This window comes from Lepidochelys olivacea (genome assembly GCF_965140295.1).
Source record: "Lepidochelys olivacea isolate rLepOli2 genome assembly, chromosome: 23".
Classification (NCBI taxonomy): domain Eukaryota; kingdom Metazoa; phylum Chordata; order Testudines; family Cheloniidae; genus Lepidochelys; species Lepidochelys olivacea.
Genome location: NC_140433.1, coordinates 1,046,515 through 1,072,564, shown reverse-complemented (window position 1 = coordinate 1,072,564; position 26,050 = coordinate 1,046,515). Strand labels below are relative to the sequence as shown.

General features: G+C 67.7%; 1 protein-coding gene across 3 annotated transcripts in view; it reads left to right on the top strand.

Annotated features, from left to right (window-relative positions):
* Positions 1–25,179, top strand: part of SPTBN4 (spectrin beta, non-erythrocytic 4) — a 70,734-nt gene extending 45,555 nt beyond the window's left edge. For all 3 annotated transcript variants that reach the window (XM_084612243.1, XM_084612244.1, XM_084612245.1), the window contains 16 exons: positions 1,809–2,033; positions 4,683–4,772; positions 5,650–5,928; positions 6,637–6,767; positions 7,137–7,341; positions 8,802–9,179; positions 10,030–10,274; positions 11,318–11,456; positions 12,746–12,830; positions 13,366–13,562; positions 14,434–14,996; positions 16,511–16,580; positions 17,017–17,294; positions 20,373–20,546; positions 21,027–21,069; positions 21,777–25,179. In XM_084612243.1, the coding sequence (XP_084468369.1) occupies positions 1,809–2,033; positions 4,683–4,772; positions 5,650–5,928; positions 6,637–6,767; positions 7,137–7,341; positions 8,802–9,179; positions 10,030–10,274; positions 11,318–11,456; positions 12,746–12,830; positions 13,366–13,562; positions 14,434–14,996; positions 16,511–16,580; positions 17,017–17,294; positions 20,373–20,546; positions 21,027–21,069; positions 21,777–21,938 (3,264 nt within the window). In that variant the 3' untranslated portion in view covers positions 21,939–25,179. The remainder of the gene's footprint in view (positions 1–1,808; positions 2,034–4,682; positions 4,773–5,649; positions 5,929–6,636; positions 6,768–7,136; positions 7,342–8,801; positions 9,180–10,029; positions 10,275–11,317; positions 11,457–12,745; positions 12,831–13,365; positions 13,563–14,433; positions 14,997–16,510; positions 16,581–17,016; positions 17,295–20,372; positions 20,547–21,026; positions 21,070–21,776) is intronic.
* Positions 25,180–26,050: the final 871 nt, after the last annotated feature.

The window sequence follows — 26,050 nt, the reverse complement described above, 5'->3', positions numbered from 1 at the left end:
GTGAGGCCCGGTCTGGCTGCTGGTGTCGGGAGACGACCTGTCACTGAGGACAGGCTGCCTAGGAGCAGATTGCCAAGCACCGCGCTGCTGGCGGATAACCCCAGTGAGGGGGACACTGGGGCAGCCCTTTGGATTCCGCACGTCTTGGCCCATTGTGCTGGGAAGTGGGGGTGCAGTAGATCCCACCTTTGCCACCAGTTGTCACAGAGTCCCCAGGCGATGCTCTGGAACTGCTCCCTACGAAGCCAGGCAGGACTCTGGGGGAGTCTCCTCTCTGGGAGCAGCCTGTCTGCAGGACACACAGCTCACCCGGCTTCCACCTTCCTGGGTCCGACCTTGGAGCCTTCAGCATCCTCTGCCCTTCCGTGCGCTTCCCACAGCGAGTCTGCCCAGGCGGGGTCCTGGGGAAGCCAGAGGGTCCTGCCCCCCAACTCCGCAGCCAGACGGGACTCTGAGCCAGCCAGTAAAACAGAGGTTTATTAGACGACAGGAACATGGTCTACCACAGAGCTTGTAGGTGCAGAGAACAGGACCCCTCAGCTGGGTCCATTCTGGGGGGCAGTGAGCCAGACAACCAAGTCTGCCCTTCACTCCATGTCCCAGCCAGCCCCAAACTGAAACTCCCTCCAGCCCCTCCTCCTCTGGGCTTTGTTCCTTTCCCATCATCTAGAGACTTAAGAACTGCCTAGGGGAAACTGAGGCACCCCTACAGTATTCAGAGGAAATATTCAGAACAGTCCCGCTTCGTTACATCCCCAGAAGCTGGGGTCCGATGGCGGCCGTGGTCAGTCGCCGGGGCCTGTAATCCCGGGTTTGAGATCCATGCCCGGCTGGGGAGCCCTGCTTCCTCCAGCCTAGCTCAGTTCACCCTGACCGCTCCCAGCCAGGTGCAGCTGCCCAGGAGTAACTAACTCGGTGTCGCAGACTCAGAAACGCTGGGCTGGATCCCCGGGGCCCCGAGTGATCCCAGGCCCCGCGCCGTGGCAGGCTGGCGTCTAACCTAACGAGGGCCCTGGCACCGGGGCATGGTGGGGGGACCTTCGCAGGCACAGCGATGTGCATACCAGGGAGACCGTCTCTTCGCTTCCATTGCCACCGAGATATGGGAAATGAGTCCCAGGTGGCTTTCCCCCAGCCGCCCCTGAGGCGGGATCGGGGCTCATTCGTCTCCGGAAGGAGAACAGCCTCCTGCGGGCCCGGGGCAGGAAGAGGGCTGCTCGGGGAAGCGCTGAAAGCCCCGGGCCTGATCCCTTCCCGCTGCCCCTCTGTGAAGACAGCACCATGAGGCGATTTCACAGGGGCCGGCCGGAGCGGAGGGGCCAGATCCCAAGTGGGTGCAAATTAGCGCAGCTCCATGGGTCCCAACCACCGCTGCCTGCTGCCTGCCCCCTTCCCGGTCACTCCAGCGCAGGGTGCGTGGAAGGGAAGCATTTCACGCCCATCATGCGCCGGTGGGGACGAGCAGCTGGGAGTCAGGCCCCCAGGAGCTACAGGCTGGGGATCGGGCCCTGTTGGCTCCTGTGCAGTGACACAGTGCCTGACGTGCCGGCCGTGGGTCCAAGTGGCCCTCACAGGGGCTCCTGTCTCTAGTTAGTGGCCCGGGCAGGGCCGGGGGTGGGCTGGGAGGCGAGTCCCATTCTCCAGCAAGAACGTGGCTCGTAAAGGTCGAGGTGAGAAGGACCCCGTGTGATCGTTCGCCGTCCTGCACCGTGCCCGGCCCGTGCCTCCCTCCAGCCCCCGGCCTTGCCGCCCTGCCCCCGACGCTCAGCCCCTGGCCCTCACCCCTCTGCTGTCTCTCTCTCTCGCAGACGATGGAGTCGCAGATGGAGGAGTGGTACAAAGAGGCCGGGCAGCTCCAGGCGCAGCTGGCCTCCCTGCCCCTGGAGCCGGCCAGCAAGGAGGCGGTGGACGAGAAGCAGAACGCGGTGGGGACACGGATTGTCCGCCTCATCGAGCCCCTGAAAGAGAGGAGGAGGATCCTGCTGGCTTCCAAGGAGGTGCATCAGGTCTGCCGCGACCTGGAGGACGAGATCGTAAGTCGGGGATTGCCGGGGGGACGGGGGGCAGCTTCCCATCCCCTGCCCCAGTTCCAGGAGCTGGCCAGTGGCTCCCAGCAGGCAGGGACCCAGTTAGAGCCCCAGTCACCAGAAAGGCCAGGGATGGAGGGGGCTGGGGAGGTGGAGTTCCCGGCTGCCCAAGCAGTGTCGGGGCGGCCCCACACCTGCGAGGTGGGGCCCTGTGGGGCCGGGCACTGGTGCATTCTGAGATCGGTGGAACGCCGCGGATTTGCACACGCTGGGGGGCTGGCCCTGATAAATCCAGTGGAGTGACACCAGTTTACACCAATGGAGTGACACCGGGGGGGATCTTGTTATGCTTATAAGTAAAACACACACACCCCAGATGGTCTTCCAGTTCCCAGTCTGGCGTAGCCCGAGTCAATCCAACGGCCAGGCAGACTGAGCGCGAGTGAGGAGCTGGGCTCTGTCAGTCGCGATCCGATGCTCCGAGGCTTTGCAGGACTGACCCCAGAGTCTTATGGCGAAACACCCCAGGTTTATACTTGTAAATTCCCACTTTAGTCTGTGGACTTTGCAATGTTTCAGAGCAGCAGCCGTGTTAGTCCGTATCCGCAAAAAGAACAGGAGGACTTGTGGCACCTTAGAGACTAACAAATTTATTTGAGCATGAGCTTTCGTGAGCTACAGCTCACTTCATCGGATGCATTCAGTGGAAAATACAGTGGGGAGATTTATATACACGGAGAACACGAAACAATGGGTGCTACCATACACACTGTAAGGAGAGTGATCAGGAAAGGTGAGCTCTCCTGCTGGTAATAGCGGGGTGTGTGGTGGGGAACGGACCTTTTGTAGTGATAATCAAGGTGGACCATTTCCAGCAGTTGACAAGAACGTGTGAGGAACGGGGGGGGGGGGGAGAGGGGGGGAATAAACATGGGGAAATAGTTTTACTTTGTGTAATGACCCATCCACTCCCAGTCTCTATTCAAGCCTAAGTTAATTGTATCCAGTTTGCAAATTAATTCCAATTCAGCAGTCTCTCATTGGAGTCTGTTTTTGAAGTTTTTTTGTTGAAGAATTGCCACTTTTAGGTCTGTAATCGAGTGACCAGAGAGATTGAAGTGTTCTCCGACTGGTTTTGAATGTTATAATTCTTGACATCTGATTTGTGTCCATTTATTCTTTTACGTAGAGACTGTCCAGTCTGACCAATGTACATGGCAGAGGGGCATTGCTGGCACATGATGGCATAGATCACATTGGTGGATGTGCAGGTGAACGAGCCTCTGATAGCGTGGCTGATGTGATTAGGCCCTGTGATGGTGTCCCCTGAATAGATATGTGGACACAGCTGGCAACGGGCTTTGTTGCAAGGATAGGTTCCTGGGTTAGTGTTTTTGTTGTGGTGTGTGGTTGCTGGTGAGTATTTGCTTCACGCTGGGGGGCTGTCTGTAGGCAAGGACTGGCCTGTCTCCCAAGATCTGTGAGAGTGATGGGTCGTCCTTCAGGATAGGTTGTAAATCCCTGACGATGCGTTGGAGGGGTTTTAGTTGGGGGCTGAAGGTGACAGCTAGTGGCGTTCTGTTATTTTCTTTGTTGGGCCTGTCCTGTAGTAGGTAACTTCTGGGTACCCTTCTGGCTCTGTCAGTCTGTTTCTTCACTTCCGCAGGTGTGTATTGTAGTTGTAAGAATGCTTGATAGCGATCTTGTAGGTGTTTGTCTCTGTCTGAGGGGTTGGAGCAAATGCGGTTGTATCTCAGAGCTTGGCTGTAGACAATGGATCATGTGGTGTGTGGTCTGGGTGAAAGTTTAACTTTGCAATGTCATTCTGTAATCTTTAGTCCTTAAATGGGGTTAATCTCAGGGTTTTCTGCTGTTCTCTCTTATTTGTTGTCTCGCCTTCGGGGGTGTTTGCCTCACCTCTGAGGTCGTCAGTGCTGCTAAACTCGTTTAGCATCAGCTACAATGGGTGTTTTCTGATTGTTTCTCCAAGTCTCTCACACATCTGGACATTTGTGAGGCTTTCACACTCATCCTTAACCACGCACCCATCCTTTCCTCACCCCAAACAATTGAACAGAGACTTTCAGACAGGAATCCATTTTAGGAAGGGTTATATGGTTACTAAAGGGATTACAAAAGAACCTCACACAACTTGGTTTGCAGTGCAGATAAGAAACAAGACCTTATAGCAAACACTGTCATGAAAACTTTTCCTAAACCAAAGGTGACCAGAATCAGCCATGAGGACTGTTCTGCTCTGTTCCTGCCTTAACATCAGTTCAGACACAGGCCGCCTGTCTGATGCATTAGTCGTTCCTTCCTGCGGTCCAGTCAGGGTGGCCGGCAGAGTACAATCAGCGTACATTGGTCCATTTCATACATGCTACATGGTTATCTTCTTCTTCTTTATCCTTCTTCTAAACTATACAAAATACAAACAATGAATCCCACAATTACGATCCGGCCCAGTGACTCCAGTGCAATGACACCGATTTACACCAGGCGGGCGGGGTCTGGTGCACAGGGTCTGATCCAGGCGCTGCCATTCCCTCGGGTTTGCTTCATTCACACTGCGCCCCGGCCCCCTGGCCCGGCCTGGGCCCAGCCCTCGGTTTTCATGCCACAGCTCCTCTGCTCCGTCCCGTCTCCCTCCAGAGCTGGGTCCAGGACCGGCTGCCACTCGCCACCTTGAGAGATCCCGGGAGCAGTCTGCAGGCCGTGCAGCAGTTCATCAAGAAGAACCAGGTGGGTGCTTTGTCCTCGCCCAGCACTGGGATCCTGCAGCAGGGCAGGCTGGGCGCCCGGACACCTGGGTTCTCTCCCCTGCGCTGGGAGAAGAGTGGGGGAAGCTGGGAGCCAGGACTCCAGGGTTCTCTCCCTGGCTCTGGAAGGGGAGCAGGGACTAGTGGTTAGAGCTGGGGGGGTGGGGGAGGCTGGTGCCCGGACGCCTGGGTTCTCTCCCTGGCTCTGGGAGGGGAGTGGGGGCTAGTGGTTAGAGATGGGGGCTGGGAGCCAGGACTCCTGGGTTCTCTCCCTGGCTCTGGGAGGGGAGTGGAGGCTAGTGGTTAGAGATGGGGGCCGGGAGCCAGGACTCCTGGGTTCTCTCCCTGGCTCTGGGAGGGGAGTGGAGGCTAGTGGTTAGAGATGGGGGCCGGGAGCCAGGACTCCTGGGTTCTCTCCCTGGCTCTGGGAGGGGAGCGGGGACTAGTGGTTAGAGCTGGGAGGGTGGGGGAGGCTGGTGCCCGGACGCCTGGGTTCTCTCCCTGGCTCTGGGAGGGGAGTGGAGGCTAGTGGTTAGAGATGGGGGCTGGGAGCCAGGACTCCTGGGTTCTCTCCCTGGCTCTGGGAGGGGAGTGGGGGCTAGTGGTTAGAGGGTAGGTGGTGGCTGGGAGCCAGGACTCCTGGGTTCTGTGCCTGGCTCTGTGTGACATTGGGGGGATCCGACCCCTGCCCCTCTCTGTGTCTTGGGCACTGACCCCCCCTTGCTGGTGGGGGTTATGGGGCCCAGTCCCTTTGCGCAGGGTGCTGGGGGGCCCCAGCTGGTGGAGCGCCGTGCTGCCGAGACCGCCCCCCGTATGTGTGACTGGGTGCCGCTGACCCTGCCCCCCACGCCCCACACCAGAACCTGCGGCGGGAGCTGCAGACGCACCAGGCCCGGGTGGACGAGGTGCTGGCCCGGGCGGGCGCCCTCGCCTCCCTCAGGAGCCCCGAGGTGGACGGGGTGCGGCGGCTGCTGGAGAGGCTGCGGGAGCTGTGGGGGGCGCTGCAGGAGCAGACGGAGCAGCGCCAGCAGCTGCTGGACGCCACCTACCAGGTGGAGCAGTACCACTTCGACGCCGGCCAGGTGGAGGCCTGGCTCAGCGAGCAGGAGCTGCTGCTCATGAACGAGGAGAAGGGCAAGGTGAGGGGGGTCTAGGGGGCGCTGAGGGGCAGGGAGCAGGGTGGGGGGGCTCAGCAGGGGGCGCTGTCCCCCGGCAGGCAGGGCTGGCCCAGGGCGGCGCTAGGGGGCGCTGTGGGGCAGGGAGCAGGGCGGGGGGCTCGGCAGGGGGTGCTCTCCCCCGGCAGGCGGGGCTGACCCAGGGCGGCGCTAGGGGGCGCTGTGGGGCAGGGAGCAGGGCGGGGGGCTCGGCAGGGGGCGCTCTCCCCCGGCAGGCGGGGCTGGCCCAGGGCGGCACTAGGGGGCGCTGTGGGGCAGGGAGCAGGGCGGGGGGGGCTCAGCAGGGGGTGCTGTCCCCCGGCAGGCGGGGCTGGCCCCAGGGCGGCGCTAGGGGGCGCTATGGGGCAGGGGGCTCGGCACGGGGCGCTGGCCCCAGGGCGGCGCTAGGGGGCGCTGTGGGGCAGGGAGCAGGGCGGGGGGCTCGGCAGGGGGCGCTCTCCCCCAGCAGGCAGGGCTGGCCCCCAGGCGGCGCTAGGGGGCGCTGTGGGGCAGGGAGCGGGGTGCGGGCAGCAGGGGGCGCTCTCCCCTGGGCTGTTTGGCGCCCCAGGAGCGGGAGCCGATGGTTGGGAGCGGCCTGGCAGGGCGGCCAGCTTACCCCCTCGCCCACCCCTGAGCGGCCGGGCCCCGGGCCGGGATCCCCCCGCTGACCCCAGCGGCCTCTCCCCGCCCCAGGACGAGCAGAGCACCCTGCAGCTGCTGAAGAAGCACCTGCTGCTGGAGCAGACGATTGAGAACTACGAGGAGACGGTCGCCCAGCTGTCCCGCCAGTGCCGCGCCCTGCTGGAGCTGGGCCACCCCGCCAGGTGGGTGGGAGCCGCCCGCCCGCCCCCCGCCCGCCCCTCGCCCGCCCCCCGCCCCTCGCCCGCCCCCCGCCCCTCGCCCGCCCCCCGCCCCTCGCCCGCCCCCCGCCTGCCCGCCCCTCGCCCGCCCGCCCCCCGCCCGCCCGCCGCCCGCCCGCCGCCCGCCCGCCCCTCGCCCGCCCCCCGCCCGCCCCCCGCCCGCTCCTCGCCCACCCCTCGCCCGCCCGCCCCCCGCCCGCCCCCCGCCCGCTCCTCGCCCGCCCCTCGCCCGCCCGCCCCCCGCCCGCCCCCCGCCCGCCCCTCGCCCGCCCGCCCCCCGCCCGCCCCTCGCCGGCGCGGTTCTCGGCACTGACCAGGTGTGTCCTTGCCCAGCGAACAGATGAGTAGGCGGCAGTCTCGGGCTGACCGGCTCTACGTGTCTCTGAAGGGCCTGGCGGAGCAGCGCAAGGCCAGGCTGGAGCAGCACTACTGGTTCTGCCAGCTTGGCCGCGAGGTGGACGACCTGGAGCACTGGATCGCCGAGAAGGAGGTGGTGGCCGGGTCACCGGAGCTGGGCCAGGACTTGGAGCACGTCACGGTGAGGGAGGCAGCCCGCGGGCGGGCGCTGGGGGCGGGGCGGGCGGGGCCGGGCTGTGCCGTGTGCCCTTGCCCCAGCGCCCCCAGGGCACACGCCCCCCAGCGCCCCCAGGGCACACGCCCCCCAGCGCCCCCAGCGCCCCCAGGGCACACGCCCCCCAGCGCCCCCAGGGCACACGCCCCCCAGCAGCCCCAGGGCACACGCCCCCCAGCGCCCCCAGCGCCCCCAGGGCACACGCCCCCTGCCCCAGCGCCCCCAGGGCACACGCCCCCCAGCAGCCCCAGGGCACACGCCCCCCAGCGCCCCCAGCGGCCCCAGGGCACACGCCCCCTGCCCCAGCGCCCCCAGCGGCCCCAGGGCACACGCCCCCCAGCGCCCCCAGCGCCCCCAGGGCACACGCCCCCCAGCGCCCCCAGCGGCCCCAGGGCACACGCCCCCTGCCCCAGCGCCCCCAGGGCACACGCCCCCCAGCGCCCCCAGCGCCCCCAGGGCACACGCCCCCCAGCGCCCCCAGGGCACACGCCCCCCAGCGCCCCCAGCGCCCCCAGGGCACACGCCCCCCAGCGCCCCCAGGGCACACGCCCCCCAGCGCCCCCAGCGGCCCCAGGGCACACGCCCCCCAGCGCCCCCAGGGCACACGCCCCCCAGCGCCCCCAGCGCCCCCAGGGCACACGCCCCCCAGCGGCCCCAGGGCACACGCCCCCCAGCGCCCCCAGCGCCCCCAGGGCACAGGCCCCCCAGCGCCCCCAGGGCACACGCCCCCCAGCGCCCCCAGCGCCCCCAGGGCACACGCCCCCCAGCGGCCCCAGCGCCCCCAGGGCACACGCCCCCCAGCGCCCCCAGCGCCCCCAGGGCACACGCCCCCCAGCGCCCCCAGGGCACACCCCCCCCAGCGCCCCCAGGGCACACCCCCCCCAGCGGCCCCAGCGTCCCCAGGGCACACGCCCCCTGCCCCAATGCCCCCAGGGCACACGCCCCCCAGCGCCCCCAGCGCCCCCAGGGCACACGCCCCCCAGCGGCCCCAGGGCACACGCCCCCTGCCCCAATGCCCCCAGGGCACACGCCCCCCAGCGCCCCCAGCGCCCCCAGGGCACACGCCCCCCAGCGGCCCCAGGGCACACGCCCCCCTGTGTCCTGCCCTGGGTGACCCCATGACACATGCCCCCCTGAGCCCCAGGGCTGACGCACTCCAGACTGGGCCACATGGCCCCGGGGCCGGGTTCTCTGTGCCAGGCTGGGTGCTGGGTCCCTGCCGTGTCCTTTCCCATGGGCTCCGTGCTGCTCTCCACCTCCCCCGGCTGGGCTCCCAGTGCTGGGCCCTAGGCCACGGGCTGGTTTCTCTGCCATAGCCCACGCACTGTGTGCCGTCCTGCAGGCTCCAGGCCACGCTCCGGGGCCCCGCCGTGGTCTCCGGGCCCTGGTCCGTGTATCGTGCGCTCACCCCCCATCCCGCCCCCCAGCTGCTGCAGGAGAAGTTCACGGAGTTCGCCAGCGAGACGGGCAGCGTGGGGAACGAGCGGCTCTCGGCCGTGAACCAGATGGTGGACGAGCTGATCGACTACGGGCACGTGGACGCGGCCACCATCGCGGAGTGGAAGGACGGGCTGAACGAGGCCTGGGCCGACCTGCTGGAGCTGATGGAGACGCGGGCCCAGATGCTGGCCGCCTCCCACGAGCTGCACAAGTTCTTCAGCCACTGCAAGGACCTGCTGGCCCAGATCGAGGAGAAGCAGCAGCGGCTGCCGGAGGTGGCAGCCCGCGAGTCCCGCAGCTCCGCCGGGGCCCTGCAGGGGGTGCTCAGCACCTTCGAGCACGACGTGCAGGTGCTGGTGAGCCAGGTGAGGGGGCGAGGCAGGGAAGGGGCCTTTGGGGGGACAACCAGCCCCTGCGCCCCGCCCGGAGGGGACGCCTCGCGGCCCCCGGCCACGGGGCCCTGCGTAACCGGCCCCCGCGCCCCGCCCGGAGGGGACGCCTCGCGGCCCCCGGCCACGGGGCCCTGCGTAACCGGCCCCCGCGCCCCGCCCGGAGGGGACGCCTCGCGGCCCCCGGCCACGGGGCCCTGCGTAACCGGCCCCCGCGCCCCGCCCGGAGGGGACGCCTCGCGGCCCCCGGCCACGGGGCCCTGCGTAACCGGCCCCCGCGCCCCGCCCGGAGGGGACGCCTCGCGGCCCCCGGCCACGGGGCCCTGCGTAACCGGCCCCCGCGCCCCGCCCGGAGGGGACGCCTCGCGGCCCCCGGCCACGGGGCCCTGCGTAACCGGCCCCCGCGCCCCGCCCGGAGGGGAACGCCTCGCGGCCCCCGGCCACGGGGCCCTGCGTAACCGGTCCCCGCGCCCCGCCCGGAGGGGAACGCCTCGCGGCCCCCGGCCACGGGGCCCTGCGTAACCGGCCCCCGCGCCCCGCCCGGAGGGGAACGCCTCGCGGCCCCCGGCCACGGGGCCCTGCGTAACCGGCCCCTGCGCCCCGCCCGGAGGGGAACGCCTCGCGGCCCCCGGCCACGGGGCCCTGCGTAACCGGCCTCCGCGCCCCGCCCGGAGGGGACGCCTCGCGGCCCCCGGCCACGGGGCCCTGCGTAACCGGCCCCCGCACCCTCACCCCAGAAGCAGCTGCATTGCAGTGCCAGGTGCAGTGATCCTCGTGCCCAGTGCACAGCCCCGGGCCGCTCCGCTCAGCCCCCGTGCCCCAGCAGGTGCGGCAGCTGCAGGAGGGGGCGGCCCAGCTGCGGACGGTGTACGCCGGGGAGAACGCTGATGCCATCGTCACCAAGGAGCAGGATGTGATGCGGGCGTGGAAGGAACTGCTGAGCTCATGCGAGGCGTGCCGGCTACAGATCACCACCACCACGGAGAAGATGCGCTTCACCAGCATGGTGCGCGACCTCATCTCCTGGATGGAAGGCATCATCTGCCAGATCGGCACCAGTGAGAAGCCCAGGTACCGGGGCCACCGGGGTTTGGCCTTGGGAGCCACAGATGGCTCCGTGCGGCTCAGCCCTTGGCCTGTGGTAGCCAGACAGCCAGGCAGCCTTCTGCAGCATCCCTCGCTCCATCCCTCCATCCTGCAGCATCCCTCGCTCCATCCCTCCATCCCTCTGTCCTGTAGCATTCCTCCATCCCTCGGTCCATCCCTCCATCCATCTCTCCATCCTGCAGCATCCCTCTCTCCATCCCTCACTCCATTCCTCCATCCTGCAGCATCCCTCCATCCATCGCTCCATCCCTCCATCCTGCTGCATCCCTCCATCCTGCTGCATCCCTCGCTCCATCCCTCCATCCGTTGCTCCATCCCTCCATCCTGCTGCATCCCTCGCTCCATCCCTTCATCCCTCGTTCCATCACTCCGTCCTGCTGCATCCCTCGCTCCATCCCTCGTTCCATCACTCCGTCCTGCTGCATCCCTCGCTCCATCCCTCCATCCGTCGCTCCATCCCTCCATCCTGCTGCATCCCTCGCTCCATCCCTCCATCCCTCGCTCCATCCCTCCATCCTGCTGCATCCCTCGCTCCATTCCTCCATCCCTCGCTCCATCCCTCACTCCATCCCTCTGTCCCTCACTCCATCCCTCGCCTCACCCCTCCTTCCCTCCATCCTGCAGCAGCCAGCCAGCCCTCTCACAGTCACCAGCGCAGGCTCCTCAACCCCCTGCCCCGTGCCCTGGCCCTTCCGATGAGCGGTCGCCCTGATGGAGAGATGGATGGAGGGACCCACGCCAAATGCCGTGGTTGAGCTTCCGGAGGCAGGAAGGGGGCAGAGAACCCGGGGTCCGGACTCTCCCCTCTGGGTGTCTGAGGAAGTGAGGAGGTTTGTCCAGGCCTGGCACCCTGGGGAGGACCCGGTGGGGACGGGGCTGGCTGGGGAGTCCCCCGGCGTGGATCCGAGGGCAGGGTCGGGGCCCTGGAGCCCATGCGGCCGCTCTGGGGGCTCCTCTGCCCGGCCCTGCTCCTCCCCGGTAGCCAGGCCTGCCCCGTCTACCCCCAGGGACGTGTCCTCGGTGGAGGTGCTGATGAACTATCACCAGGGCCTGAAGAGCGAGATCGACGCCCGGAGCCAGAGCATCGCGGCCTGCGTGGAGCTGGGCAGGACCCTGGTGCTCAACAGAAGCCCCGCAGCCGAGGAGGTAACGCCGGCGGGGCTGGGGGACGGGGTGAGGAGGCTGGGGCAGACTGTCTCCAGGGCGAGACGCGTCCCCAGCTTCCACCTTCCTGGGTCTGACCTGGGAGCCTCCAGCCGCCCCTGCCCCTCCGTGCGCTTCCCGCAGCGAGTCCGCCCAGGCGGGGTCCTGGGGGGGGGCCAGAGGCCCTGCCCCCAACCTCGCAGTCAGACGGGACTCTCGGCCAGCGGGGAAAACAGAAGGTTTATGAGTCGACCGGAGCACAGCGTCAAAATCAGTGACTTGTAGCCAACTCCACCTTGTGGGGAGGGGAGCCCAGAGCCAGGGCTCTGCCCCCAAAGCCTGCAGAGACCAACTCTCGTCCAGCTGCCTGGCCCCTGCCCTGCCCGTTGCTCCTCCTCCAGCCTTTGTCTGGCTTCCCAGGCCAGAGTCACGTGGTCGCATCCCCTCCTGGGTCTCAGGTGACGAAGGGGCGGCCAGAGCATCCCCGCAGGCAGCTGGAGCAGCCCTCACAAAAGTCACCCAGGCTTATTCCCGCCACCTAGACACTGGTGCAGTACACAGGGAAACTGAGGCACACACAGCTTTCCTGCAAAACAGTAAGACTCACATACAACATAACAAGGTGACAGGCTGCAGGACTCCGGGGCAGCCCCGGGCCAGGGCACGGCTGGGCATCGCTCTGACGGCTTCCCTGGAGTTGGGCCTGTTTGCAGCAGCTGGGCTCTGGCCCGGTGGCTGCCTGCCCCAGACCCTTGGCCTACTGGTCCCCACCTGCTCCCAGTGAGCTGCTGATGGGGACGGAGCACCCCGAGAGCAGGCACTGACAGGCCCCGGGGCAGCGTGGGGAGAACTCGGTCTGTCCCCATCCAGGCCCCCTGCCCTCTGCGTACGGATCCTTCCCCTTCCATCCAGCCCTGAGGCTGGCTGTCCGTCCACACTCTTCCCCCTTCGTACAGCAGGCGAGAAGTCAGGGGCTGGAGAGTTGTGCCCGGATCTGCCTAGCCAGTCCCTGCAGGTCCCCGATATCCGTCACACCGTCCCCACCTGGGCCTGTCTCTGCGGCTCTGTCTGGCTCATTGATCGAGCCCCCCTTGTGCCCCCCAATCAGCGCTGCGGTGTGGATTCGCACCCCCTCCTGCAGTGGGGCACAACCCCTGGGCTGGACCCCTCGCACTCTGGGTTTCCCCAGCCTGGTGGTCCCCGGGCCCCTGCGCAGGACGAGGGGCCAGCACCGCCGGGGGCCAGGATATGGGGTGCACAGACGCCTGGCAGACACACGCATCTCTCTGCAGATCAAGGGCCAGCTGGAGAAGCTGCTGGCCAAGAAGGAGGAGCTGACTGAGAAGTGGGACAAGCACTGGGAGTGGCTGCAGCAGAGTGAGTGCAAGGCACCCGCCCCCCAGGCTGGGACGGACCCTCTAATGAACCTGGGGGCGAGTGCTTCCAGCCGGGGCAGGGGGCAGCTGGGAGCCAGGACGCCTGGGTTCTATCCTGGCTCTGGGCGGGGAGTGGGGGCTAGTGGTTAGAGCGGGGGAGGGAGGGAAGCCAGGACGCCTGGGTTCTATCCTGGCTCTGGGCAGGGAGTGGGGGCTGGGAGCCAGGACTCCTGGGTTCTCTCCCCAGCTCTGGGAGGGGAGTGGGGGCTAGTGGTTAGAGCGGGGGAGGGCGGGGAGCCAGGATGCCTGGGTTCTCTCCTCCGCTCTTAGTTGCCGTGTGCCCGGGGCGAGTCGAGCCAGTGTTCAGTGGCCCATCTGTGGACGGGCGCATTGAGACCAGCACCCCCCGGCTGTGCGGCTCCTGCCATTGGTGGTGATATGTGGAGCCCCCGGACGGACCCCCCCGAGGGGAGAGCTGGGGTGAAGGGGGTGCGGAGGGGCCACATGCTCACCCCCCTCTCACCCGCTCTCCCCAGTGCTGGAAGTGCACCAGTTTGCGCAGGAGGCCGTGGTGGCCGACGCCTGGCTCACGGCCCAGGAGCCCCTGCTGAAGAGCCACGACCTGGGCAGCAGCGTGGACGAGGTGGAGCAGCTGATCCGGCGCCACGAGGCCTTTCGCAAGGCGGCCTCCTCCTGGGAGGAGAGATTCAGCTCCCTGCGGCGCCTCACCACGGTACGGGGGGCAGCCCCCTCCACCCCCTGGGCCCTGGGGGCAGGGAACAGCCACAGCGCAGGGGTCTGGCCACGCCCCCAGCCTCCCCCACCAATGCCCCCGATCCACCCCCCTGGGGGCAGGGAACAGCCACAGTGCAAGGGTCTGGCCACGCCCCCAGCTTCCCCCAGCCACGCCCCCGATCTGCCCCCCTGGGCCCTGGGGGCAGGGAACAGCCACAGCGCAGGGGTCTGGCCACACCCCGATCCACGCCCCATGGGCCCTGGGGCAGGGAACAGTCACAGCATAGGGGACCCTGGCCACGCCCCCGATCCACCCCCAGCACACACCCCCGATCCACCCCTAGCCACGCCCTTGATCTGCCCCCCGTGGACCCTGGGGGCAGGGAACAGCCACAGTACAGGGGTCCAGCCATGCCCCCAGCCACCACCCCAGCCATGCCCCTGCTCCGACCCTGGCCACGCCCTCAATCCTCCCTGGCCACGCCCCTGATCCACCCCCAGCCATGCCCGCGATCCGCCACCCGTGGACCCGGGGGCAGCAAGCAGTCACAGCTCGGGAGCCTGGCCATGCCCCTGATCTGCCCTGTCTACACCCCGATCCACCCCCATGAGCCCCAGGGGGCAGGGAACAGTCACAGCACAGGGGGCTCTGGCCACATCTCCGGTCCGCCCCCAGCCACGCCCCGATCGACACCATATTGGGCAACGAATTTCACCATCTCGGTGGCTGGAAATGGAACCCAGGAGTCCTGGCTCCAATCCCCCCTGTTCTAACTACCAGCCCCTGGTCCCCTCCCAGAGCTGGGGAGAGAACCCAGGAGTCCTGGCTCCCAGCCCTGGGCTTTAACCAGAGCCCGTTTTCCCTGCAGCTAGAGAAGCTGAAAGCCGAGCAGAGCAAGCAGCCGGCCACGCCACTCCTGGGCCGCAAGTTCTTGGGGGAGCCCAGCGAGCCGGGCCCCAAGGGCCCCCCGCTGCTGCGCCAGGCCGAGGCAAAGCTGGAGCGTCAGGACCTGCTGCGGGGCCGGCCCCAGGCTCCGGCCCTGCCCAGCGGGGGCCCGGGCGAGCCCGCCGAGGTGCTGGAGCTCACGGTGGCCTACGTGCGGCAGGAGATGAAGCCGGAGCGGCTGCAGCCCCGGCTCGACCGCGTGCAGGAGGGCCTGGCCACCAGCGCCGAGAGGCTGAGGGAGGCCAAGGCGGCCGCTGAAGAGAGGCTGGAGGCCAAGCCGAGCCAGCACCTGCAGGTGCCCGTGGCGGGCGCGGTGCTGGCAGAGCCGGGCCAGGTCAGCCGGGCTGAGATGCAGCCGGAGCCCAGCGAGCAGGAGACGCCCCGGCACGAGCAGCCGGAGAGGCGCCGGGAGCGCCGGGAGCGCCGGCTGGAGCGGCAGGAGTCCAGCGAGCAGGAGACACCCCGGCACGAGCCCAAAGGGGGCGGGTGAGTGCCACGCTGCACACCCGGAGAGGCCCCCGCTGGCGTCTCTGGGCCCCTGGCACCCCAGAGAATGTCCTCCGGGGGGGGGTGTTAGCTCACCGCTTGCCGGTGGGCCTGGGCGGCACCCCGAAGTCCAGGGGTTCGATCCAGCCAGCGTGTCACAGTTTGTTTTGAAATGTGCCCATGAAACATGTCACTGTCCTGGGGCGCGGGAGAGGGCGAACTGGGGCGGGACAAACCCCTGGACAGCTGGGGATCCCCGAGGCCCAGTGTTAGTAACCCCGGGTTGGGCGCTTGGCCGGCAGCCAGAACCACAGAGCGATTCAAAGGTAACCTGGTTTTATAGAAACTGAACCAAAAAGCAAGCTGGTTTCTCACTACAAGCCTGCTTTTCTTTTGCATCTTGCCTTGTCGCAGTGACGGTGCAAACACGAGCCGGGGGCTGGGGGATTGCGCACGCTGCATTCCCAGCAACCTGAAATAATCTGGTTCCGAAACCAATCGATGAATTAAACGTAAATAATTAAAATCAATCCCACCAAACGGGGCAGCCAGTGGATGTAAAAATAAAGCAATTCAATTCTCTAGAATTGAATTCGCCCGACGCGAACAGACCAGGGATGGAAGCTCGAGTCCACATTCCTGTCAGTATCCAACTTGGTTGCACATTTCGTGCTCGGGCTTTGTTCTCTTGCCCTGCGGCCCCCTGGGCTGTTCTCGTAACGTCTCTTCGAGGCTCAGACTTGAACCGTGGCTCGGGATTGCCAGTGTCCCTTGGCTGAGCGAGGCCAGCGGCCTCCTAGTCCGAGGCCAGTCTCGTGCTTTCGAATAAGACTGAGCGCCCCCGTTCGGCCTGGGAGCGGGTCCAGCTGAGCCAGGCCTGGCTCCCCTGGGAACCTGAGACGACCACGAGGGCTTTCGACGTTGCTCAGCTGGGCCCGCGCAGCGTCCCGCCGTTCTGCCCGGCGGTGTGATCTGTGTTGGGCTCATTTCTGCCTCAGCTGCCAAGCCGCAAACTCCTCGTGCAGCTTCTCTCTCTCTGGCGGGGAGGGATCAAACCCAGGCCGGTCTCTGCCAGCCAAGTGCTCCCCCTCCTCTGCAGTGCCGTGCTCCCTGATCCCCGGGGTCCCAGCTGCCGCCCTCTGTGAGTTCTGCCATTCCCAGGAGCGTCTGGCGGGGAGCCCTGGCCACGCTGGCATCCAACGCCCCAGCTGCACCAGAACCGATCCCCTCCCTGCGCGCCCCGTCTGCGCCCACACCTACAAACCCCAGCGCCGAAAAACCAGTTTCAATCTGTAGCCGTGTACTCCAGAGGAGGGAGATGAGCACGGCGCAGGGATGTGCGAGGAGGGGGACAGGGTGCTCGGGAGTGAGTCTCACACCTGTCTGCATGGTCCCTGCTTGCTGAGCGCGCTCCACCCATCCCAGCTCTGTCTGGACCCCTCCCTGGGCCGGCGTGACCCCCTTTCCCAGAGCCCGACACCGCCGCGCGTCTCACCCTCTCTCCTCGCTGGCAGCAAAACCACGCTGGCGGATATTGTGGAGCAGCTGCAGGAGAAGGAGTCAACTGCCCAGGTGCCAGCCCCGGTAAGTGTCTCCCGCGGCGTCCGGTGGCACGAGTCGGAGGAGCGATGGCCTGTTGTCGCCAGCCGGGGATCTGGCCCCGGGTCTGCAGAGCCGGGTTAACCGCTCAGCTGCCCGCTGCCTTGTCTGCTCCTGCCCGTTGCAGGGGAAAGCCCCTGAAGCCGGGTTCAGAAGGAAGCAGGGGTCCCCGACACCCCGTCTCGGGAGAGTGGCCAGCGGCCTGGCCCCAGGCATCGCTCAGCGCTGTGGGGCCAGGACGTAAGCTAGAGCTGCCCTAGATGACTGCGAAGGGGTCTTAGCGTCTCCTGGGCCCCCTGCCCACGGCACAAGGGGACCCGGGATCAGGGCCAGAGCCTGTCTCCTGGGGGCGGGTGGGAGACGGGGGCTCTGCCCGTCCAGGGTCCAGCCCCGACCTGACGCTCTGTCTTTGCCCCGCCAGCCCCACGACTCCCCCACCCACCTGCCCAACAGCCTTGACCTGCTGCCCGAGAGGACGCCACGCCCGGACCGGCCGCGGGCCCGCGACAGGCCCAAGCCCAGGAGGAGGCCGCGGCCCAGGGACCCCAGCCAGCCCCCGGGGGAGAGCCGCAGGTCCCGCTCGGCACCGGCCCAGAGCAGCGCCCCGCCCCCCCCGCCCCCCACCCACACCGTCCATCTGGAAGGCTTCCTCTTCCGCAAGCACGAGCTGGAGGGGCCCAACAAGAAGGCCTCCAACAGGTGAGGGGCCGGGGCCGCGAGCAGGGGGCCCAGTGGGCTGGGGCTGCGGGGGAAGATCGGGGGAGGGGAGCCGGTCCCCTGCCCTGGCCACTACTGAGCAGCCCCCCACCAGCGGGGCGGGCACCGGGCTGGGACTCTGGAGTCTGGGGTTCAGCTCCCACCTCCATCACTGACTCCCCGGGGTCCAGGCAACACCCAGCACGACAGGGCCTCAATCTCAGCTGGGGTCTGGGCAGCGCCCGGCGCGATGGGGCCCTGATCTCGGCCGGGGTCTGGGCAGCGCCCGGCGCGATGGGGCCCTGATCCCGGTCGGGGTCTGGGCAGCGCCCGGCCTGACGGGGTCCTGATCTCGGCCAGGGTCTGGGCAGCGCCCGGCGCGACTGGGCCCTGATCTCGGCCAGGGTCTGGGCAGCGCCCGGCACGACAGGGCCCTGATCTCGGTCGGGGTCTGGGCAGCGCCCGGCGCGATGGGGTCCTGATCTCGGCCAGGGTCTGGGCAGCGCCCGGCGCGACTGGGCCCTGATCTCGGCCAGGGTCTGGGCAGCGCCCGGCGTGACGGGGTCCTGATCTCGGCCGGGGTCCAGGCAACACCCAGCACGACGGGGCCTCAATCTCAGCTGGGGTCTGGGCAGCGCCCGGCGCGACGGGGCCCTGATCTCGGCCGGGGTCTGGGCAGCGCCCGGCGCGATGGAGTCCTGATCTCGGCCAGGGTCTGGGCAGCGCCCGGCCTGACGGGGCCCTGATCTCGGCCAGGGTCTGGGCAGCGCCCGGCCTGACGGGGTCCTGATCTCGGCCAGGGTCTGGGCAGCGCCCGGCGCGACGGGGCCCTGATCTCGGCCGGGGTCTGGGCAGCGCCCGGCGTGACGGGGTCCTGATCTCGGCCGGGGTCTGGGCAGCGCCCGGCGCGATGGGGTCCTGATCTCGGCCAGGGTCTGGGCGGTGCCCGGCCTGACGGGGCCCTGATCTCGGCCGGGGTCCAGGCAACACCCAGCACGACAGGGCCCTGATCTCGGCCGGGGTCTGGGCAGCGCCCGGCCTGACGGGGCCCTGATCTCGGCCAGGGTCTGGGCAGCGCCCAGCCTGACGGGGCCCTGATCTCGGCCAGGGTCTGGGCAGCGCCCGGCGTGACGGGGCCCTGATCTCGGCCAGGGTCTGGGCAGCGCCCGGTGCAACGGGGTCCTGATCTCGGCCAGGGTCTGGGCAGCGCCCGGCCTGACGGGGTCCTGATCTCGGCTGGGGTCTGGGCAGCGCCCGGCGCGATGGAGTCCTGATCTCGGCCAGGGTCTGGGCAGCGCCCGGCGTGACGGGGTCCTGATCTCGGCTGGGGTCTGGGCAGCGCCCGGCGCGATGGGGTCCTGATCTCGGCTGGGGTCTGGGCAGCGCCCGGCGCGACGGGGTCCTGATCTCGGCCAGGGTCTGGGCAGCGCCCGGCGCGACGGGGCCCTGATCTCGGCTGGGGTCTGGGCAGTGCCCGGCGCGATGGGGCCCTGATCTCGGCTGGGGTCTGGGCAGCGCCCGGCGCGACGGGGTCCTGATCTCGGCCAGGGTCTGGGCAGCGCCCGGCGCGATGGGGCCCTGATCTCGGCTGGGGTCTGGGCAGCGCCCGGCGCGATGGGGCCCTGATCTCGGCTGGGGTCTGGGCAGTGCCCGGCGCGATGGGGCCCTGATCTCGGCTGGGGTCTGGGCAGCGCCCGGCGCGACGGGGTCCTGATCTCGGCCGGGGTCTGGGCAGCGCCCGGCGTGACGGGGTCCTGATCTCGGCCGGGGTCTGGGCAGCTCCCGGCGCGATGGGGCCCTGATCTGGGCTGTTGCTCACCACAGTCTCGTGGCAGTTCTTGTAACACAAGCTACAATAATGTTGTAACGAGGCTGCCTCTGGTGGGACACAACTGAGAGTATCAATTCAGGACAAATTGCTTAGAGCAGGGAAGTCACAGCCCCAGGCCGGGGTTTCTCCACCTCTAAGGCAAACCCAACCAGCCAGCCAGAGAGGACTTTGGTCTCACCCCACTGGCTAACCACAAGTCACACAAGCCATTCCCTTAGACACCCCAGTTTCCCAGTATCCCCACCAGCACCACTCGGTATGGGGACAAAGGGTTATGAAAACCAAGACCCCAGTAAAAGAAACAAGGCTCTCCCGATCCCAAAGGACCAAGCCCCAGACCCAGGTCAATGATCACTTAGATCTTATCCCAAATACACACTTATAGCCAATTCTTATTAAATAAACTAACATTTATTAAAAAAGAAGAGAGAGAGTTGGGTGAAAGATCAATGCACAGACAGACTTGAGTTCAGTTTCTTGAGGCCCAGATACAGAGCAGAGACGGTGAGTCTGTAGTTGCCAAAAGTCCTTTTAGAGAGTGTCCATATTCAGGGCGACTCCAGTCAGTGACTGGGGATCTCAATCCTGATGGCTCAGGGTTTCCCCTTCTTGGCAGATCTGAGATGAAGAAGGATTGTGTCCCGGGGTCTTTATACATTTCCAGCAGCCTTTTGGCCTGAGAAAACAACAGGCTTAACTTCCCTTCTCCCAAACATCCTGGCAATTAGCCCAGCGTGATTTATCCATTCCACAGCTCAGATACAGGTCACCACAACCTTCAAAGAGAGACAGACAATAAAACTAGTTCCCTCCAGTGTCCTCCTAAATGTTACTATTCCTGTATTGATCTTTGAACCAAAGCCATGGCAATAGACACGACTTGTTTGCTGACTTCCCAAGCCCTGAGCTGACAGCCCCCTTCTCTCTAACAAGCCGGCTGCAGTTCACAGCTCTCCTCGTTTCCGTCTCTTCCTGACCGGTCTCTCAAGTTGGGCCCTGGGTCCGTCAGTCTGGGAGACCATTAACCCTCTTGGGCCCTGTCCCCTGCCAGTGAGATGGTCATAACGTGGAGGGCAGGATCCTGCCCTGGCCAGCTGAGCCGGGCTCCCCTGCAGGGGGTCTCCTCCTGGGGTCCCTGAAGCGCCCCCGGAGGTGCCATGGGGCCATGACCCCAGGCCTGCCCCGTATGGCTGGATGGGCAGGGGGGTCCCAGTCTGCCCTGCTCCATTGGGCTCGCTCTGTTTTGGTAGGTCCTGGGTAAACCTTTACTGTGTCCTGAGCAGAGGGGACCTGGGCTTCTATAAGGACGCCAAGGGGCAGGCGTCGGGCAGCACCCACGGCGGGGAGCCGCCGGTCCCCCTGCACCAGGCCACCAGCCAGGTGGCCAGCGACTACAAGAAGAAGAAGAACGTCTTCAAGCTCAAGTGAGTCCAGCCGCCCCCGACCCCGGGTCAGAGACACCGGGCACCTGCCCCCCCCCGAGACACTGGGCATCCGCCCCCCTCCCTCCCCCAGGTCAGAGACACCAGGCACCCGCCCCATCCCAGAGACACCAGGCCCTGGGGGGCAGCAGCTGTGTGGGCAGGTGCTGCCCCAGGGGCTCAGGGGCTCTGTGCTGGGGGGCGAGTTGGGGTTGTGGGGCTGGAGCAGGGAAGCAACCATCATCCCTCTGTCGTCCGCCATCCAGGGCCTCTCCTGGAGCCCAGCCCCGGGCACCCCCTGCACGCAGCCCCCTGGGCTTCCACATAGCGTCCTGATCAGCCGGGGAGCCAGCCATGGGCCGACTGGGGGGATCCTCTACCAGGCAGCCCCCCCATAACCCAGCGCTCCCCCCTCGCACGTCCCCCCTCGCACCTCACACCCCCAATCCCACACGACACTAACGTGCCACTTGCTTCCCCCAGGACTGGCGATGGGAGCGAGTTCCTGCTGCAGGCCAAGGACGAGGTAGGACATGGCCGGGGTCTCGCTCCTTGGGGCTGGCCAGGAGCTTCGCCGCAGGCTGAGGGGGGCGGGGGGTTCAGACGGCACAAGGGGGACCCGACCCCTGCCAGAGCTTGGGCAAACCGCCAACTCTCACGTCTTCCGCGGCCCCTGAGTGCCGTTTCCAGGAGCGCCCAGCAGTGGGGCCAGGCCCCGGAGCCTTCAAACCCCTTCCCCTCGCACTCGGGGCCTAGAGCCCGGCTGTCCCGCTGACGGGCGCGGCCGCAGCCAGGGGCCAGCAGGAGTCACTTGGGAGCCGCCAGCGGGGCAGGGCGTGACTAGGCTCCGGCGGGGCGCCGCGGGTCGGCGGACGGGCAGCGCCGGTTCTCCGGGCCCTGACGCTGGGTGAAGTTCCACTCGGCCTCCCTTGTGCCCATGGCGGGGAGTCGAGCCCTGTCGCCGGGCCGCCTCGGAGCGATCCCAGTCGGGGCAGGGCGCACGGCACCGGGAAGGCTGGGTCCTGAGCCGCTCCCGCAAGCCAAGCTGCGACACTTTCGCCCGCTGGGGGGCCAGCCAGGCATGCCAGCCCCAGCCAGCTGCTGTACTGGGGGGCCAGGGCCAGGTGGGTTCAGACAGCCCGATCCTCTGCCCCCCGCTCGTCCAGAGCAGCCTGCGCGAGGTGGGGGGCGCCGGCCGGGGGTTCACGCGGCTCTGGCCTCTCTGTCCTGCAGGAGGAGATGAAGAACTGGCTCCAGGCGCTGGCTGCGTCTACAGAGGAGCACGCCGAGATCGCCCGCTGGAGCCAGGCGCTGCTCACCACCTCCTCCACCGACGAGGGCAACCCCCGGCGGGAGAGCGACCGGCGGGCCAGCGCGTCCGGCAGGAAGAAGTGAGGCGGCCCGGGGCAGCGTGCGGGGGGCTGAGAGCGGACCCCCACCGCCCCACGGGCTGCAGCGTTGTCCCTCCACGTCACGCACCGAGCCAGCCCCCTCCTGCGCACATCCCGGACAGCCCCTGGACCTGGGGGCCCCCCGCACGCCCCACTGCAGGAAACCGCGACCGAGCAGGACCCCCGGGGAGAGGGGTGCCCTGAAACACACCCGTGAAGGGATGCGAGGATGCGGGCAGCCCCGCCCGGGCGCTGGAGGGACCTTGGCACTATGTTCCCCGTTCGGTGCCTGGAGGAGTCCAGCTCGTGGCATCGGGAGCCGCCGGCCGGCCCGGCTCCTCACCACCGGACGATATATGCAAAGCCGGCACCGAGCGGGGCTGGGTGGGGAAATCCACGGGACTCAGAGACTCTGTGCAGTGGGGAAGGGCCTCGGTGGGTCGTTAGGCCTGGCCCAATTCATTTCCTCCCCCGGGGGGCATACAGGAGCCTCCCCCCCCGCACCCCGAGTCATCGCCCCTCTCCCTGCGTGGTGCAGGGGCTGGAGTGGGGCGGGCAGTTCTGTTCCCTCCCCAGGCTGGGAAGCCGCTTGGCGTCTCCGGGGCAGGAGAGGGGATGGGACGCTTTTCAGGTAGACGCTCCCCGGGGGTTTAAGCATTTTGGGTAATTCACATAAGGGAACTGGGCACCTGGCTCTTGCTGAGCCCGCTATGAATGTGGGCCCGTCGCACCGGGGGCGGGTTCTGAGCACACACAGTGTAGGGTTTCCACAGCTCTCGGGCGGGCGAGGGAAGGGGGCAGGGCTGGGGTCGGCCTTCAGGTCCATATAATGGTGTGCTGGCCCCTTAAGGCCCAGCATAGGCCCCTACACCCTCAGCCCAGGCTGGCACAGCCGGGGATTGTGGGGACAGGGCCTGGGTTCGAGGTATGGGTCCTTCCCAGCGTTCCTGGCTGTCCCAGTCTGTGCCAGGACCGGCGTGCCCTGCCCCGCTCTGGCCCATCGCTGGCCAGGGTGGGTTCAGACAGCCTGATTCTCTGCCCCCGGCTCGTCCAGAGCAGCCTGCGCGAGGTGGGGGGCACCGGCCGGGGGTTCACTCGGCTCTCCATTCTGCCACCACCTCTCCTCCGTCTGACTGGCAGTGCCCACGGCTCCGGGTGGGGCAGGCATTTGGAGAGGGAGTCCTGCCTCCCTGGCCTGGTCTGTCTCCCTGCAACCCTGTGCTTGGCATCTCGTCCTCTGGGGGAGCAGGCTCTCCTGACGCCCGCCTGGCACACCGGCCAGCGCAGCCACAGAGCCCCTGGCCCTGACGCCACCCACGGTATCCAAGACTCGCCCCGCACTGAGCCCCTGGTTCCATCTCCCACTCGTGCATGCCCTTGCACACCAACTCTCGTGAACACACGTCCATGCACGCTCACGTTTCAGCATCCCGGGCCTGCCCTGCCGTGTGGATCAGTACAGCATCGGCAGTGCTTGGCCAGATCCCGCGGTTTCCTGCCAGCTTTGGACAGGTCCTGGGGTTTCGTTGCCATCCTGGGAAGTCGGATGCGCGACTGGTCCGTCCCTGCGGCAGGGCAGGGAGATCTCGGCCCCGGCGCTGCTCCCCCGGCCCTGTCCCGCCAGCCCGCAGGCGGAGCCGCATAGGGCCAGGTCTCTCGCAAACGGAGCTCGGCCCCGCTGCCAGCCTGGGCACGGTGCTCGCCCCGTGGGCAGGGATGGCGGCTGGAGCATTTGCTCCGGGACAGGGCACGGCGAGGGGTGGAGCTGCTGGGCCTGGGGGGCTCTGTACCCCCAGGGGCTGCTCAGCCCTCTGCCCCCTCGCCCATCCTGCATAGGCCGTGTTTGGGCCCCTGCCGAGCAAGGCTCCAGGCCCCTGGGCGCCATCTCCCCCGGCTCGCCCACCCCCAGGGCGCAGGGACACGCTGCCCTGGCGCAGGGGGAAGGTCTCATGGTGGAGCAGCCCCAGAGGAGCCGTTCCTTTGTCGCCTCCTCCGTGGTCCCTCTTCACGTCCCCCCAACCAGGAGCCCTCACCCGGTGCCTTCAGGCCCCAGGAGACCCGGCTCGGGGGGCATCAGGGGGAATCCCGTCCCCTGGGGGAGCCTGGGCAGCAGCCCCTGCACCTTCAAACCTGGGGAGATCAGGACCGGCCCTTGCTTTGGCCAGGCGAGAGTTGAGAGGTCCCGGCTGCTGTGGGCTGGGCTCCGGTGCCATTAACAAGCCAGAGTGCTGGCTCTGCACGTGTGTGACCGGCCTGGCCCCCAGCCATGGCCTGTGCCCGCCGGGCATCGGGGTCCAGCGGGAAGAGCCGGGGGGGGGCTCTTCCAAGGTCACACGAGGGGCACGTCTTTATGCAATAAACGGGCAGGCGGCCGAGTGTTGGGGGAGGCTCCGGGGCAGGGGGCAGCTGGTTCTTGGCCAAAACAGCCCCTGCCTGACCCGACCCTGCCCTGCCGCAATCACTCGCAGCAGTGCAGAGCCGGGCTGGGGCCCTGGCGGTGACTGTCAGGGGATCGGGCCCCTGGGCCGACTGCTTCGGGAATCCAGCTGCTGGCTGGGGCTTAGGACCCAGGGCCCTGGAAAGCAAAGCGCCAGGAAGCGTCAAGCCCAGAATGGATCCAAGGAGCTGCCCCTGCAGGTCGCTGTGCTGGGACTAGACTCACACCCACCCCCCCGAGCCCAGACGGACACCGAAGAGACGCCCCATTGGGAATGGCCCCAGCTGTAGCCAGGTTCCCGGCCTTTCGAAGGGAGCCTGGGGCCGGGGCCAACGCAGGGGGCCGGGGGCGAGAGACGTGAAGTGGGCGACCATCTCGGGGGCTGGTTCTTGGGGCGGACCCGAGCCAGGGTCACGCTTGGATCCGGGGGTCCAGTTCTCCAGGGCCCCGTGCTGCCACTCAGGAGCATTGCCCCTAACGGCCCTCAAGGGGCAGCGAGCCGGGGCCCCCGGCTCCCAGAGCGTCCCCAAGCCTGCCGGTGCAGCGCCCAGCCACCCTCCAACCCGCCCTCGGTTTTGGGTCACCCCCCAGCCCCGTTTTATACCCACCCGCAGCCAGCCCGAGATCGCGCCGGGCCGCAGCCAGCCCCCGCCTCCTTGCAACAACATGGGAGAGAGTCAAGACGAAGCCGCTTCCCTGGCCGGAGCATGCAGCCCCAGCCTTCCCTTGCGGGGCCGGGGGCCGGGGCCAGGGTGTAACTGCTCTAAACCATGTTTTTCCTCCTGTATAAAGAAAACCTTCCCGAGAACGAGTGCGTTTGCGGGCTGGGTTTGAGTTTATTTCTCCCGTGCTGGAAGGCCTTGGGCAGGGCCGCGTTTTGGAACCGGCGAGCGGTCTGCGAAGATCGTACAAGCGAGGGCGCGAGAGGAGGCTCGGGCTGCGATGGGGCAGGGGCCAGACTCGGCTCTGGGGAACCTGCCGCCATTTGGCACACCCTGCCCGGCGCGGCGCGGCGTCTCTGCGGCTCCCGGCCAGCTGCCCCGGCGAGGGGGGAAGGGGCTTCGCGCCTTGTAGCCAATAGAGGGGACGGGCTGGCCGGAGAGTCCGGGGGCCAGCGAGCCGCCCGGTGCCGTTTGCGTGCAGAGGGCGCAGCCGGGAGCGGGGCTTGGGGGCGACTCCAGCCCCCTGCCCGGGGAGGGGGCCGAGGACTCGTCTCGCAGGCCCAGGGCAACCCAGCAGCCGGGGGCTGAAGCTGGACGAGAACCAAGGAGCAAATTCCCAGGGGCAGCATTGGGGGTCGGGGGGGCAGGGGACCTGCAGGGGGGTGGGGAGTGAAGGGGGGGAAGGGATGGGGAGGGGTGAGGACAGCTGGGGGGGCAGCTGAGGGGTGAGACTGAAGGGGGAAGGGTGGGGGCAGCTGGGGGTGGGGAGTGAAGGGGGAGCGGGGAAGGGGGGAAGGGGGGGAAGCTGGGGGGAGGGGGGAAGAGAGGGGCCAGCGGGGAAGGGGGGGCGGGGGCAGCTGGGGGGGCAGAGGGGGTTGCGGGGGCAGCTGGGGGGTGGGGAGTGAAGGGGGAGCGGTGAAGGGGGGAAGAGAGGGGCCAGCGGGGAAGGGGGGGGCGGGGGCAGCTGGGGGGGCAGAGGGGGTTGCGGGGGAGGGGCGGGGGCAGCTGGGGGGTGGG